Below are 17,012 nucleotides of genomic sequence, written 5' to 3'. Positions count from 1 at the left end.
AAGTATCAGTAACACAACTTAAGAATAGAATAAAAACCTGAATTACAAATAACTAATCAAAAAATATGCTCAAATTAAAGGAGATTAACATGGGATAAATTGCATCATGGAGATAAACCACAAGATTCATTATAATATAAATTACCAGGCATCAAATAAAGAGAACATCTATAAGCTGAAGAAGGTCCACAAATATGACATCAGCATATATTAGTAAAATAGACAGAAGTTGTGTGAGTTTGTCAACGCATCAACTGAGGGAGTCACACCCCAAAGCCTATTTCTCCTACTACCACAGAGTGGGATGCTTGAAAATAATAATAATCTGCTTTGGAGCAAAAGAACTGATAAAATCATTCCAAAGAGACACAAAACTTAAATAAAATTCAGTGTATAGGAGCTAACAATTGGCCACCGTATCATCAAAATTTCAGAAAGGTAGAAAAACCACAAATATTATTAAAACTGTAATTCCAAGTAAAATTCCAGTTAAAGGGGCATAGCAAGTGACTCCGTAAAAAGTGTAACCAAGTCCACATTAAATAAAACTCAGAGGAGACAAAAAAACACAAATATATCAAAAAAATTATATCAAATACCATATAATAGCGAGAAGCAAGTACCAAAAACTCTGAAAAAGGAGGGGCCCACTCAATACGTTTATGAGATATATCAGCAAGCCTTCAAATTACTATTAAAAGAAATTATAACAACCCCAAATATCAAAAAATGAAACCAGGGTGCAGATTAGGTACAGCTTAAATGACAATTATCCAAAAGGGCAGGACTTACCTAATTGAAGTTGATGTCCAAGTAAAGAGCAAAGCGCATGACCTGACCAAGTTAGACTTAAAGAAATAGAAACTAACAAGTTTTCAAAACTTGCAGCAAACCCAGATCGAATTCCACTTCAGGTAGCCAAGAAACTCCACGACTATCAGGTATTCTAACAGACCTAATCAAATTCAATTTTAAGTAAAACGATCATAATCTCAGAAATATAATCAAAACCACCTGAAAATTCACCCAAAGAAGCTACTAAATTTTAAAAACCAAAAATATCAAAATGGAAAACCTTGCATGAAGTTTATGCTTAACAAGATTACAAAGAATGGCAACAATGCCACATCAAATTGGCAATAGAATGCAATATTAGAAAATGCCGCCAATCTGTAATGTCCCTTCTCAAATGAAAGGCCAGAGGAAGTCAAATTCTATTCTGTCACATTCCCCTGGCTAAAATAAATGGTTAATAATTGGAATAGGCGAATAATTAAATAAACGGTTAAAATTTATATTGTTTATAACATCTTTAATTATTCACTTTTAAATTGAGCCCCTAATTTTCAGTCTTAACATGGGGCCATATCGAAAAGGGGGTCAACTTATCTGATTAAGTTATTGACAAGGCAGTGGAGAACAGAATTAGAAAGTTCTGATTGAGTCCAGTTGTGGAAGGAAAGAAGCAGAAAATCTGCCTTTCGGAGCTGATGAAGTTTATATGTAGAATCAACTGAGGAGAAGATGCATCTTTGAACATTCTGATTATTTTTTTTCTTCTGCCAGGACACAACCCCATGGAGGAATAGCTTCTGGATGGAGCCTTATAAGTTTTTTTGAGTTATTTCAGCAATTGCGGGACTGAAAATAATATCCAGCACAGACAGTAGCAGGAAAGGTCGAATAATTAAAGGCAGGGATAGTAATCTGGGCAGTTTGCATGCTTCAAAGGCAACTGTAAGAGATCCAGGTAACACGTGAGCTGAGTTGAAGACTCTAGCCTCAAGATGGCAGATGTAATCCCTGATTTTGAAGGCACTGCTAGCCAAGAAGCTATGGATATAGCAGCCTTAGTCTATCACCAAAACTCTATGCATTCAACTGATTTATACTCGCAGTAAAGTTCTTGAATGTTTCCTGTTTATAAAGCAATGTAAGCTGGTATGTTTTTATTCATATGTTATAGGCATAAGACGATAACCTCAATAAGGATTTGTCAGAACTTTAATGGTAATCAAACTATTGCAAGAAGATCATATTTATGTATGACTTGGTTTGAAGATAAATTCTGGAAAATTTTGCTAGTTTGATTAGCCAGGATATTTCAAAAAATAGAAGCCAAGTACCAAAAATAGAAGAAATGGAATCACAAATGCATGTTTCAGAGGGATGCACTGCAGACTTATTAGAATTAGATACATCCACAAATCAAATTCAAGGACAAGTCCCTAAATTATCAGAAACACAAGCAAAGCCACTTCCAGTCAAAGAAGATGGTGATGACAAAAATTATGAAAATAGCAGCAATCCTGAATCAACTTCAGCCTTAGCTTAAAAACTTTGGTGGGAGGGACTAAATCATCACAAATGCCAGTCACCTGCTTTGAGTTCTGATTGAATAAAATAATTAACAAGTTTTCTCCCCCATTAATTAGAAATGGGGGCAGGCATGAAACTCCAAGCCTATTCAGCATTCTGACAACCCTGATTGAATTCAATTTTAAGTGCAACGTAAGGACCATAATCTTAGAAATATTATCAAATCTACCTAAAAATCCAGTCAAATGAGCTGCTAAATGAATATACCAAAAATATCAAAATGAAAAACCTTACATGAAGTTCACGTTTAACAAGACTAGAAAGAATGGCAACAATGCCACATAAAATTGGTAACAGAATGCAAAATTAAAAAATCCAGCACATCCAAATAGAAGCCACGAACCAAAAATAGAAGAAATGCAATCACAACCATATAAAGTGCAAGTTCCAGAGGAATGCACTGCAGAATTGTTAGGAGTGGATACAGTCACAATTCAAATTCAAGGACATGATCCTACATAATCAAAAACACAAGCAAAGACACTTCCAGTCAAAGAAGTTGGCGAGTGGCAAAAGCTTTGAAAATAACAGCAATACTGAATCAACTTTAAGCTGAGCCTAAATTAGGTGTGAGGGGAGTAAATCATCAGAAATGTCAATAACATGCTTTGAATTCTGATTGAAAGGAATAATTGACAAGTTTTCAGCCCCATTAATTGGAAAGATAATGATAAATGTACTCACATACAAGACAAATAAGCAAGTGAATAATTGGGAGGGGATCCAATGATAGTCACCAGACAAATCACACTCATCATCCTGCAGGAAACTTGACCCATATGGAGCAGATAGCATTTAATGTTTTCTGGGATAAGTAGGAGATAATTTCCACAGTAAGTCAAAATGTGATATTGCTATCAGGATTTAACTCTGTGATTTTGAGTCAAACTCATTGACCCATGTTTCATGAGTAGTGATTCAACATGAATCCATCTCTCATGAGAATAAATGGAACACTTAGCACTCATTGGATCTAGGTGATGCTCACAGGGGTGAAGCACCGGGACTTCCCAGGAGGTCACCCATCCCAGTACTACTCTAGCCTGAGCGCGCTTAACCACGGAGTTTCCTCCATGGTTAAACCCAAAGCTTGCAACCCCATTTGCAAAACCTTCACCAAGTGTTGTGCCTTATGAACCATTCATTAGAAAGCCCCTTAAGCTCATCAATTGATAAGTAGGAGATAATTTCCACAGCAAGTCAAATTGTGATATTGCTATCAGGATTTAACTGTGTGATTTTGAGTCAAACTCCTTGACTCCTTGTTTTCTAGGATACTTTTTTAGTTTTTTGTGCATGTAATTTCACTCTCTCTTGGAATGAGAAGCACTTTCAATAACAACACAGGATTGAGAGCGATTGTAAAAGTCTTGAAGCTTGCTTGTCCCTCAGGATTTACAAAGCTAGCCAATGAAGGGGATCCATGATTTCTGGTGCAATTACTGAAGAAACATTCCAAAATTGGCTCCTTGATTATAATGGCAATGGTGAGCACCTAAGTCACAGGGTTTGCCGAATTTTCGGCATCAAATTCGAAATTTGGCGAACCCATAAAATATGAATAAAATTCGTGAAAAATTCGTATGGCAGCAAGTTTGTTGCCGTTTTGCAGAAAAGATATGTTATTGCCGCGCTTTGCAGGATATTGCCCTTCGTTTGTTGAAAAACGCATGAAACTAAAAGATGGTTAGGGCAATAAAACTATTACAACATTGAAGATGCATGCATCAGATCATATTTGAGATTCTGAAGCATTTGATTAGCGTTCACGTCATCCAAAGGGTGAACACTAAAACCATTTCGTTCAACCTTATCGTTCCTGCGCTCAAGCTTGCCCAGCTCTCAACGGCCATCCACGCTTTGTTTTAATTATTTTCATTTTATGTTTAGGTTTCAAACTCCTCGCGGCCATCTCCATGGTAAGTTTATAACGATTTTCATTTTATGTTTTAGGCATAGTTCCAAAAATCGCCATGAAATCGCCGAAATCGCGATAAGATTCATGGCTCCCGATTTTTTTGGAATCGGAAATCGCTGGCGGCGATTTTTTCTTGTGAATCGCCTGAATCGCCAAAATCGGCGATTCATGGCAAAAATCGCCAAAATCGCCATCGTGAATCTCCAGAAATCGGCCGCGGCAGCAAGGATAGAAAGTTCAATTTTTAAAAAAAAACACATGTTTTATTTGCTTTCTAAGTTGACTTTCCTCTTTGTTATAACCCTAAAGAGCCTTCTATTTGCTTAGTATGAGTAGAAGAGAGGAAGAGTGAGAGAGAAGAAGAGAAAAGAGAATCCATAGGTTTCCAACCGGCAAGAAGGAAGAGCACCAAAGAGATCAGAAGTCCATTTGGGGAGGCCATAAATTGCATTGGGAGCATTAAGGAGTCAATATCAACACTCCTCAACTCATTTGCAAGAGGTAAGTGTTGGTTTTTTTTTTGCATGTTAGTGTAGTATGGATTTTTTGTTAAATTTTTTTAGTGTTCATTTGCAAATCTTGAATGTTTTTTATTTTTAGTTTTACTAAATTGCAAACTAGGGTTTGTTGTTTTGTAGTTTTTGTTTATTAGTTGCAAACTTTGATTTTTTACATGAATTTTTTTATTGCAGCAGCCCTTTGCTTTCATTTTCCAATTTCCACAATGGGTAAAAAAGATGAATGCTGGAAATATAATGAAGAGTTTCCTGGGAGAACCAAATATCAAACAAAATGTATATTTTGCAAAGAAAAAATAAATTCGGGAGGTATCTATAGATTGAAATACCACATTGCTGGCATACCTGGCCATGATGTCACAGTTTGCACTCAACAAACCGTTGAGGCAAAACGCTCTTGTTTAGTGGCATTAGAAAAAATTGAACAAGACAAGTTGACTAAGAAAATGCAACTTGAAGGGTCAAGAGGTATTGGCTCCCGTGCTCCCACATCCGCAACCGCATCTACATCTGCAAGTGCATCTGCATCAGCTTCCGCATCCGTAGGTTGTGTTGGGGAGGGTTCTTCTAGGCCTCCTTTTCATCCTAGTGCTAGTGCTCATGTGAGTGTTAGTGGTAGTCGGTCTCATACTGAGACAGAGTCCAACACCAACCTATTGCGGCCTAGAGTGCGGAAAAGCAGAATGGATAGTTACTTTGTGCCCCGCACTACTCTGGCTCCCAACCCACGCTTGAGGGCATGGGTTTGAACAAGGAGATTCATGATGCTACCAGAAAAGAGATTTGCAAATTCTGGTACTTTTGCAACATTCCATTTATTGCAGCCAGGTAATTGATTCTTTTTTCTTTGTTATCTTCAAAGTTAAAGTTAAAAGTAAAAGTAAAACTTTAATTATATCTACTTGTTTTATGATTTTAGTTTTTGACATCTAAATTTCTAATCAATATCATTATCTATTTGTGACAGGACTCCTTATTGGCAGAACATGATAGATGCAGTTACCATTTGTGGTCCAGGGTTTAAAGCCCCAACTGAGGCCGAGTTGAGTGGATACCTCCTGGAGGAAATGGTTGAGGATATGAGGCATGAGCTTGAGGACAACCGAAAGGAGTGGATCGAAAAGGGTTGCACCATCATGACTGATGGTTGGACAGATAGGAGGGGAAGAACACTCCTCAATTTTCTTGTATCCTGTGGAGGTGATTGATCATTCTACTTTCCTACATACATAATTTTGAATCGTGATTGACTATTTCAAATTTTGATTTGTTGATTGCTAATAGTAATTATAATTTGTTGTTTTGTTACTTGTAGGATATACCATGTTCCTCAAATCCATTGATGCTTCTACTCATGTAAAAAACGCCACATACTTATGTGAGGTTATTGAGGAAGTTATAGCAGAGGTGGGGGAACAACATGTGGTGCAAGTGGTGACAGATAATGCAGCAAGTTATGTTGCTGCAGGTAAACTTTTAACTTTTTAAGTTTTGAAAATAAATTTATTTGAATTTTGAACTTTTTTTAATTCTAACTTAGAATTTCTAAGTTTCCTAAGTTCTAACATGTTTGAAATTTGAATTTCTAATTATCTTAAAATTGTTGTAGGCAAACTTTTGATGGAGAGGCACCCCACCATATTTTGGTCCCCTTGTGCAGCACACTGCCTTGACCTCATGTTGGAGGAAATTGGCAAACTTGAGTGGGTCAAGTCATGTGTGGAAAGGGCAAAAAACATATGTAAGTTTATTTATAATCATTCATTTGTCCTTAGCACAATGAGGAAGTACACAGGAGACAAAGAGTTAGCTCGTCCAGGGATCACGAGGTTTGCCTCGAATTTCATCACCTTGCAGTCCTTGTTGACATCAAGGGATGATTTGAGGAGCATGTTTGTTGGGCGGGAGTGGATTTCATCTTCCTATGCTACGACCACTGCAGGGATAGATGTGGTGGATTGCATATTTGATGATGATGGTTTTTGGAAACCTGCTAGAGAAATACTTAAGGTAATTTTATTGCAATTTAACATTTAATATTTTACAGTTTACTATGCTAATTGTTTAATGATTTAGTTTTACCTTATATTATTGAATTATTCTATGTTTAAGTTTTGACTCAAATTTTTGTTTTACTTTATATGTAGGCCACTGAGCCTCTTGTATCTCTCCTATGAACTGTTGATGGGGAGAAGCCCTCTATGGGCTACATATATGAGGGCATGGATAGGGCCAAGGAGGCCATTAGAGCTCAGTATGCAGGAGTGCAGGAGAAGTATGCCCCTATTTGGAACATCATTGATAGGAGATGGCAGAATCAGCTCCACAGACCCATCCATGCAGCAGCTTACTTTTTGAACTCGGCATTTCGTTTCCGTCCTGACTTCAAGGCGGATGAGGAGGTTCTCACCGGATTATATACAGTGATCCAGAGGTTGAGTACTGATGAGGATAGCAGTGCTGCAATTATTGAGCTTGATAAGTTCAATGATAAAGAAGGGCCACTTTTCTCTAGCAGGATAGCCATAGATGCTCGGGAAACAATACAGCCAGGTAAAAATTAAATAATATATTCAATGTTCATGAATCTAGATTCTAAACTTAAAGTTGATTATGTAATTTTAGAGTTAACTTGTAATTTGTAATTTGTAAATGAGACTAATTATTTTTATTTTCCCTTATTTCAGATAGATGGTGGCAAATGTTTGGAGCCACAACCCCAAAACTTCAAAACATTGCCATTCGTATTCTGAGTCAGCCAAGCAACGCTTCTGGATGTGAGCGCAGTTGGTCCATGTTCGAGCACATCCACTCGAAGAGGAGAAACAAGTTGACAGTGCAGAGGTTGAATGATCTTGTCTTCGTTCATTACAACCTCCGTCTTAGGATCAGACAGATTTTGGGCACTGACTCCTCTCCGATCATTCTGGAGGAGATTGATCCAAAATCAGAGTGGCTCACAGAGGTTGTAGATCCAGTCTTCACTGAGGAAGACCGTGCGTGGATTGACCAGGTGGATATAGAGGCTGAGGCAGCTAGAGCACGTTCTTCAGGCATTGGTAGATGCACACGTGCACGCACAGACACAGGCCCTAGCGACATTCGTGAGCCCATCTTATATGCGGGAGATATGGCTCGACAGTCCTCTAGGACCTACATTAGACGCCTTGCTACTAGGCAGACTGGATACTCAGAGGCTGAGGCTGAGGCTGTAGCCGAGCTTGAGGATGATGTTGAGGATGATGATGACTATGAGCTTGAGGCTTGAGCTGGATCCTTGTTTTTATATTTTGTTTACAGATATTGATACTGAATCATTGATAGACATATGTTTCAAAGTTTCAAACTTTCATGGATCTTCATCTTAGATTCTTACATAAATTTATGATTTGATGTCTTATGGATCATCTTACATACATTCTATGATTTAAATCATTATGATCATTTGATTTCTATTTACTTCAGCTAGCCTACAATTTACATTTTAGAATCTTAGATAACATAGTTACGTATGTGATGGATTTTATGTTTCATGTTTATGTATGTTAAGTTTTAACTTCTATTTGATGATGTTATAGTGTGCTTAAGTTATATTCAATAAAGGGTGCATGAAATAAGTTTTAAATTGTTAAAATCTTTAAATTTAAAGGGTTTTTTCAAATTTGCCGATTCATCGCCGATTCATTGCCGATTCATTGCCGATTCACGATTCGATTCGGCCTTGCCGATTCCGATCCGATTCTGATTCACGTTTCTTTGGTTTTAGGTCTAAGTTTATAAAAAAAATTATGTCTTTTGTAATAGTAAAAATATTATTGTATTTTTTAACATTTTATATCTTTATTAAATATATGTTAATTTTATATATTTATTAGGAAGACATTTATATTTATCATATACATTTTATTTATTTTTATTAGAAAAATATTAATGTTTTGTATATAAATTTATGATTACTAATATATATATATTTTTTTTTTATGATTATTAATATTTTTATTATTTTATTAGTAAAGATGGTTAAGTTCTTCGAATGAAACTCATAAACATTCAATAATAAATGAAGTATACATTTGTTTTGGAAAATTATATAAGGCGAACTTAACGTCGAATTTTTTTCGATTTTTTTGCCTTATCGAATTTCATTCGAACTCCATTGTCGTCGAATTCGAACTCAAACTCGAACCTTGTGACTTAGGTGAGCACTCATTAGTCTCTCATTTAGAGTAAATATATGGTCCCATATTCATCAAAAAAGTAATCTGAATAGCAGACCTTTACACTATTTGCAGCTTAGAGAGTTTCTTTCCGCGGAAAACATCACAATAAACATGGACTTCTCAAGATGGAATTATTTAGCCGGAGAACTTTAAAAATATGATCATTCTTAGAGGTTTTTTCCACTCATATTTTTATGGTGTGCAATGTGCAAAGTTGTAATGCACTTGTGACCATTACCTCAAAGATGTAGCCTACTCCATCACATTATTTTCCCTGAATTATATTCTCTCTGCCCTAATTTTCCTGACTCTACATTCTATCTGTTTGGTTTTCACCTGTCAGGCATTGTTCTCCCAGCAAAGAATGCATTGCTCAACTCTCAGTGTTATGAAATCAGTGAATAGTCATCACCGCAGAATAGACTGCAGCCCTCAATATCTTTGATTTCTTCCCACTTAGTTTCTTTCATGTTGTGCTGGGTATTGACAGCATGAACTCATAAATTTTAAGGGAAAAGCTTCAAAGATATTTTGCAAAAACATAAACATGATCACCAAGAAACAAATAGTCCTCAACTTCTTGTGCCACTTTTTTTGTCACAACCTAAACTTAATTAGCTGATTAGAAACCAACAGAAAGATTCAAAAGCCTTCCTTTATATCCCATTGTTATTCTGGCAGATGGGGAGGAGACAAATGGTGTTCAGGCTGAAAAATACTACAATTTTCTTATATGTGCTCAAACGCAACCAGTATGCACCAAAAACATGACTCCTCTGCTACAAGTCCACTCACTGGTTCATCTAGCCACAAAAGGGAAGACCATGTACCAAGTGACATGCATGAGGAGGGTACCTAAAAAGCCCCCCCACCTACCCACAACCACCCCCCCGCACTCTCTGCTAAGTTGCATACTTGGAAAAGCCAACTGGAGAAGGCAGTAGACTTGGCATGGTGAGCTTTTTATGGCTGTGATCCAGCTGGTGGAGAAGACATAGAAGGCACACTATTATACCGTACACATTCATTTCTGGTGGATGGAGAGAGATGAACAGTGCTCAGAGTTTCTAAAATACTAAAGTTTTCTTATATGTACTCAAATGCAACTGGCAATCACCAAAGTCATGATTCCTCCTCTGCTAATAGTCCACTCACTGACATATCTAGCTACAAAAGTGAAGAGCATTTGCTAAGGAGACATGAATGGGGAAGGCATAAGAAAAACTCCTCTCTGCCAAATTGTACCACACTTGAACAGGGCAACTAGGGGAGAGAGTACAGTTTGGGATGGTGATCTTTATATGGTGGAGATCCAGTTGTTGGATAAGACATAGCAGGACCTATGAATTGCATACCATTATATCGTACACAATCAGTTCTACATGGTAATTGGATAATTAATTGTGGCTGGAATTCACTGAATACCCATGTCTATCTAGAAGATTGATTTTCGTGTGACTTTTCTTATGGTCAATCTATATACTTATGGTAAGTGTTCTCTAAGCATTTCGGATGGTAAAGTTGGCTTTCCCTGTAGGCTAAGAAGGTGAAGTAGAAATGAATTACGTTCAACAATAAGTAAATCTTTGTCATCACACACAGTATGCTTGAAAACTTGGGCCTATTTATGTTCCAGCTGATTTAGTTCCATGAAGGGCAAATACCCCACAAAACCCACATCAATGCAGCAAACAGTAAGTGTTAAAAAAAAAAATCAACCAATCCCACACCAAACTTAAGTTTGAATGCTAACGTAGTGGTGGAGTCAAAAGCTTATCCAGAATGGCAGCATTCCCACATCAAACTCGAGTAGGGATGGAGTAACAAAATTAAATTATAAAAATAATAGCATTACTTTTAATTAAATTTCCAATTGCATGGTAAGCAGGGGATAAAATTAACAGAAATGCCAGCGAATTTACTTCAAGTCCAGATTAATAAAAGAATAATTTTATCAGTCCATCAGACTGAAATATCTATTGGACAATAAACAAGCAACACTGATACTAAACATTTCTCCAAGGGTGAAGGTACGTAGAGACTTTAAAATACCAGATCAGACATTAGCTGTTATAGATTTATCAAAGAAGCGTCAATCTTTTATTGTTGAGATTGGTCAGAGATTCCCTTGCCTTACTAAATCTACTTTTTCAGGGGATCTAAACTGCAAGAAAATGCAAGTTTTAATTGGGTATGGAATAATTAAGTTATCAACCCCTGGATCAGATTCAGTTTCAAGTAGATGTGGAATGAAAAGATTATAAGAAAAGCAGCCACCCGTCATCAAATGTAATACAAGTTTAAGTAGAAAGCATGAGTCAATATCATCGAAAATTGCAATAAGCCCACTTAAAATTCCTGTAAAATGTAGATAGTAACTAAATAACAATAAACAATAGCAGTAATCCTACATCACATACGAGTTTAAATGAAGGAGAAGCGATCAAAAGATCAAGCAATCAAAATATCATAATAAGGACCAATCCCATATCAAGTAATGTTTAAATAAGGAGGGCGAGTGCCCAAACTACCAGAGATGCAAAAAAGGCCCACCTAAAATATACAAAAATTTATGCACTAAAAATTCAAACTGGAACCAACCCACATAAAATTCAATTTAACTAAGGTGGATATTCAGTTTCAACTATTGCAAAGAAGTGATAAAATTATCCCTAGAGACCATTGCTAAATTTCTGATTTAACTAAGAAGTCAGAGGATTTTCTTCACATCCACTAGACCGGAAAACCACTGGTACAAAAAACAGCAGAGTATATCCGATGGAAGGCAAAATAAGATTGTATTTGCATTTATTAGAAAATAATTGCTGAGGTGAACAAAAGCACAAAAGAAAGTTTGAGATAAATGTTGCAGAGTGAATGGATAAATAAAGAATTGTACAAAAGCATGTTTAAATTCAATCCACTAAGGATAGAATTTATGTTGTTAATATATCTGTATGCAGTCCACTATACTGGATCTTCAGCTGTTGATTTTCGTCACAACTTTCCCTGATTGCTAAAATCTCCTCTTTGAAGGATAGCAAACGTAAATACTTAAAAATATCAGAAATGGAATAAATCCAAAAGAACTGCAAAAAAAATTGGTTTGTAATGAAAAGAAGTGCTCCTTTTGAATTCACGTTTCAGTAGAAGTGGAGACAAAAATTTCAACAGTGGGAGCACAAACCTGTATCAAATTAAAGGGTAGGTGGGTGGCAAGTGCCAAAAATTATCACAAATTGTTACAAACCACCTTGAAATTCCAGTTAGGATGAGATGGCAAGTGATAAAAGTATCAAAATTGGAAGCCACTCAAAATCAAGTTCAGGTTAAATTTTGGGCCAGCATAAAATTTGACAAAACAAAAATCAGGTACGGGTCAAGTTCCTGTTTAAAAAAGGAAGCCAAGTGTTAAGCCTGACATAATAGCAACCAGTCAAGCATCATCCTCACGTTGAAATAATGTGAGTAGGTGCTAAAACTAAATGAAATGTTAACAAGCCATATTCAAAGGATGACACAAACCAATAAATCAAAATGGAACTATCCAAACATTGATTTCAAGTTAAACTGAGAAGCAGAAGAAGACTATGAATTCTATTTAGGTCCGCAAGACAAAAACAAGAAGGGAGACCATGCAGTGACGAGGTTGGTGTATGTTCCCAAGAATAAGACAGTACAAATAACTGTACGAGAATATAACTAAATATGAAACATTGCATCACATAAGATGAGCTCAATAAAATGTGTGCCTTCCATGTTCAAACCCCCATAAGACACAAAGACACAATAAAGTAAGAAACCGGGCAAAAATCCACATCCCATTCACAAGTGTGCAATAACCCAACAGACAAGGCCAGCTGCAACTATTGGTAAAATTTGTAAGCAAGACATCCCTCTGTCATGGCATCTAATAAAAAGTTCACCGGGCATAGAGAATTTAACAATCAACCAAATTACAATCCGCTAAAGCTTCTCTATAAAGGGTGACTACTCTGCTGTTGGATTAAACAAAATACCTGTTACTTTTCCAGAGGACCCCAAATAAGGACAATGCAAGTGGCAGAATTATCAGTGAGGAAACCAATCTTTCACCCCTAAATGAAACCAACTCTTCAACAAGTTGAAGTATAAAAAAGGAAGTACAAGTGTCTGAGTTGTCACTAATGTCAGAAATGCCACTTTCAACAGGAACTGATGCAAGAACATTTGCAAAAAGCATCAAAAAAGACAGGCATCCAACATCAAAATCGGGCTCAAATGAACAGCATCGAACATGGAACCAACCCCACATCAGAATGGTGTATAAATGAGGCGGAGTGGTGTCTAGTTTCAGTAATCGCAATAAAACTGCTTCAAACTCCCACTAACACAATAACAACTGCCAGAAGCATCAGAAGTGAAAAAAATATGACATAAAAAACAAGTTCACATAAAGGGTACAAGTGCCAAAATTATCCCTGATTGAAACACCAAACGCGCAAAATATCAAACACGGGATCAACCCCACATCAAATTGAAGTCTAAATAAGGTAGCTGTTAATAGCAAGTTCACTTCAAACTCCAACTAAGCGACATCAGGAGAAAAAAATCAACAATAAAAACCATCCCACATCAAACTCAAGTTCAAATAGGGGATGCAAGTGCAAAATATGTTTCAGTAAGTACACAGAGTGCCCACAATATCAGAAATGGGACCAACCACACACCATATTAAGCTTTAAGTGAAGTGGGCAAGTGCCAAAATTATCCCTGTTTAGCACACAAATGCTTTGAAAAAGCACCGCAAGGTCAAAACCCTAAAAATGCGCCTATACAAGTACGACCCTAAAAAGAAACTTTATAAATAGGTGTCAACCCATGAGACGAAAAGGGAGAAGGCAAAACCAACCTGTCGATAATTCTGTTGCTGTTGTTGCTGCTGCTGCTGATGTTGATTATGATGATTCTGCTGATGATGATGATGATTCTGCTGTTGCATGGATTCGAACCCTGGACGTGATGTGGGCAAAGAAGCAGCAGCAGGAGAAGAAGAAGATGAATTCTCAGGCGAAGAAGAAGAGGAGGAGCGGCAGGGGGGCACGCCACCCTGCAGCCCCTGCTGTTGGGATGCTGCTGCGGATTGCATGCACCCACCCGCCAATCAATTCCTTCTTTTATTTAAATTATTTCTAAAAATCGAACTGGTGGGTATTGCTTTTTTGGCCTCCTTATGGCACCAGAAATCCAAATCTCGGACTTCTATCATCCGATTTAACGGTTTTTTTCTTCCGCCATTCCCAACGACGTCAAATCCTTAGATCTGAGGGAATTTTAAGTGGGTATTGGTGAAATTTATTTGGGGAAAAAGATAAAATCACGGACGAATACTCAAATAATAGTGGCGGGCACTATTATTGTTTGTTGGTGGTGGGGATTGGAATTTGCGCTGCCATTGACCCTTAGTTTGCTCTGGATTTTTTACGGCTAGAGAAAAAATAATTAAGCCCCCACTCCCTTATTTTTTCCCTACGGCATTTCTTTGTCTGGATTTAGCCGGTCAAAGGCCCCTGCCTACCATACGTGACAGCGGAATTTCTTTTAGAAAATCAAGAGGGAAAAAAACTGAGCTAGGGTTTCACGGGGCTAGGGTTTGTTAAAAAGCAAGAGGAAATGGTTGGCTAACGGTCACATGGGATGTGATCGTACTAAATGTAGGGTGGTCATATGGGTTATTATTATTATAGCTTGTGGTCATGTAGGAGCTTAATTAAATTTTGTCGTATATGGATGATATATAGTTGATATTTGTTTTGTTTTTTTTTTTTTTTTTTTTTTTGGAGTAAAATGGAAGACAACTATTTTTTATTATTATAATTAAGTTGGCTCGCATTATATTTTTAGCTTTTTAAGAGAAGAGGTTGTCGTTTTCTAAATTAAAGACGTGTGTAAATGGTTAACAAATTGCCACCTTTATATAGAGAATATTATTTTGACGAATTTCCACTATGAAAGGAAGGAGCTGGTTTTCTCTTTTGAGATTTCAATAGTTTTTAATTTATTATATGTTGAAATTTTATTTTATTTTTTATTTAGTTGATTATGGGTTTGGTGAGAATAGATGGAAAGAGAGATTTATATGGTGAAAAGTGCATAGTTGTGTGATTTTATTTCTATGTATGTTTTATTATTATTAGTTGTATGATGTTTAGGTTTATTTTTTATTGGAAAAATATAAAAGATTGAAGTAGTTTGTATAAAAGTTGATAATTGATGTTATCTTATTTTTTATTATATGTATAAAAATCTGTATAAAAGTTGATAATTGATGTTATCTTATTTTTTTGTTATATGTATAAAAATTAGTATATGTCAATGTGGATAGAAGATTATATTAAAGTTAACAAATGATATTGTTTGATCTTTGATTGTATATATATAAAAAAATTGTCATACATTAATGTCAATGGATAACTAAATGTTTAAGGCTCTTATAGTGATGTTAGAAGGCAAAGTGAAGACTCTTACAAGCAAACAAACAAGCGGATGGTTAGTTTACTCTTGTAGTGCCTAAAGATGAAGCGACAATACTCATCAAAAATCATAATGGTGGTATTAATTGTGTTTGTGATGGTGAATTCTCAAAATTAGGATTGTTATTTTTTTGATGAATAATCTTTTTTCTATTAATAAATAATATAATTAGGATTGTTATTTGACTCACTAACTCTTCTTTTGAATTGTTTTATAAAAGGTGAGTATTGAGTCTAATTAAACTTCAAGGTACATTAAATTGAAAGATTTATTCTCTAATAAATTGAGTATTGATGCTTATTTGTGAATTTGTTTATTTATTAAAATTTTAAGGTGTTTCAAAATTACTTCTATTTTTTCGAGATTTGATAATAAAGAATTTTTTTTAGGATTTTATAGTGTTTTTTATATTTGATATATCACTTTACATTATTTTATTTGAAGAATTCTTAAGTATCTTTTAATTTTACATTTGAAAAATCTATTATTCATTATTTAGTAACTCTTTTATAAAATCATTTCACAATTTCATTTGTAGATTTTTATATAATTTTTTAAGATATTACTATCTTATTTATTAAAATTTGAAGGTGTTTCAAAATTACTTATTTTATTTGAAGAGTTTTTTTAACATCTTTTAATTTTATATTTAAAAAATCTATTATTCATTATTTAGTAATCTTTTTATGGAATCATTTTACAATTTCATTTGTAGATATTTATATAATATTTTGAGATATTACTATCATGTTTAAATTGTGTAGTTGCATTGGAAAACTACAAAGTTGAATTATTATAGCAACAAGTGCCATATAATCACTAAGTACTTGCCTCATAAATTATATATATATATATATATATATATATATATATATATATATATATATATATATATATATATATATATATATATATATATATATATATATAATAGCTTTTTTTAATTAATAAAAAATTTAATATAATATAATTAATGAATAAATATATAATTTATCTATTTTACATATTTGTGGGCATAGAGAAAAAAATGACTATAATTATTTAAATAATCATTGTTTATAAATTAATTATTTTAATGGTTATTTTTTATTTTTTATTTTTATTAAGTTATAATTTTATTTTTATTTTATTAATATATTATTTAATTATGTATGATCAACAAGACTATATATATGATATATTATTGTAGTATAATTTTTTATTATTCATATTATAAACATAACATAAAGCTAATAAATTATTATTTTTATTAAAATATGTCAATAATGATGTATAGAAGAACTCATAAATTGTCATTTGTAGTCTATTGAACCAATTAAAAACTAAAAAATTAATTTATAAAAAAAAAAAAAAATTTTAAATTGTCATCTATGATTTGAAAAATATAATATTTGTATACATGAAATAAAGTGAATTTCAATTGGTATATTATAACTCATTTTATAACTTGTTTAGGTAGCGAAT

The 17,012-nt window shown here is 34.7% G+C and overlaps 2 protein-coding genes across 2 annotated transcripts in view; one reads left to right on the top strand and one right to left on the bottom strand.

Moving 5' to 3' along the window:
- The window catches only part of BRM (transcription regulatory protein SNF2), a 75,343-nt gene extending 60,697 nt beyond the window's left edge, over positions 1–14,646 (bottom strand). The window contains exon 1 of the mRNA XM_089798808.1: positions 13,927–14,646. Within this exon, the coding sequence (XP_089654934.1) occupies positions 13,927–14,163 (237 nt within the window). The 5' untranslated portion in view covers positions 14,164–14,646. The remainder of the gene's footprint in view (positions 1–13,926) is intronic.
- LOC149544375 (uncharacterized) lies at positions 5,621–7,095 on the top strand. Its single transcript, XM_089796397.1, has 4 exons — positions 5,621–6,015; positions 6,131–6,283; positions 6,425–6,825; positions 6,963–7,095. The coding sequence occupies exons 1-4, from the start codon at positions 5,802–5,804 to the stop codon at positions 6,990–6,992; spliced, it is 798 nt and encodes a 265-aa protein (XP_089652523.1). The 5' UTR covers positions 5,621–5,801; the 3' UTR covers positions 6,993–7,095.
- Positions 14,647–17,012: the final 2,366 nt, after the last annotated feature.

Source organism: Cupressus sempervirens, chromosome 8 (genome assembly GCF_028749045.1).
Source record: "Cupressus sempervirens isolate cs-2001-9-10 chromosome 8, ASM2874904v1, whole genome shotgun sequence".
NCBI classification, from domain to species: domain Eukaryota; kingdom Viridiplantae; phylum Streptophyta; class Pinopsida; order Cupressales; family Cupressaceae; genus Cupressus; species Cupressus sempervirens.
This window is presented reverse-complemented; position numbering and strand designations above follow the sequence as displayed.

Coding starts and splice junctions, on each gene's coding strand:
- LOC149544375 (XM_089796397.1), top strand. CDS start 5,802: ATGATAGATGCAGTTACCATTTGTGGTCCAGGGTTTAAAGCCCCAACT. Junction 6,284..6,424: donor AGCAAGTTATGTTGCTGCAG/GTAAACTTTTAA, acceptor AAATTGTTGTAG/GCAAACTTTTGATGGAGAGG. Junction 6,826..6,962: donor CTGCTAGAGAAATACTTAAG/GTAATTTTATTG, acceptor CTTTATATGTAG/GCCACTGAGCCTCTTGTATC.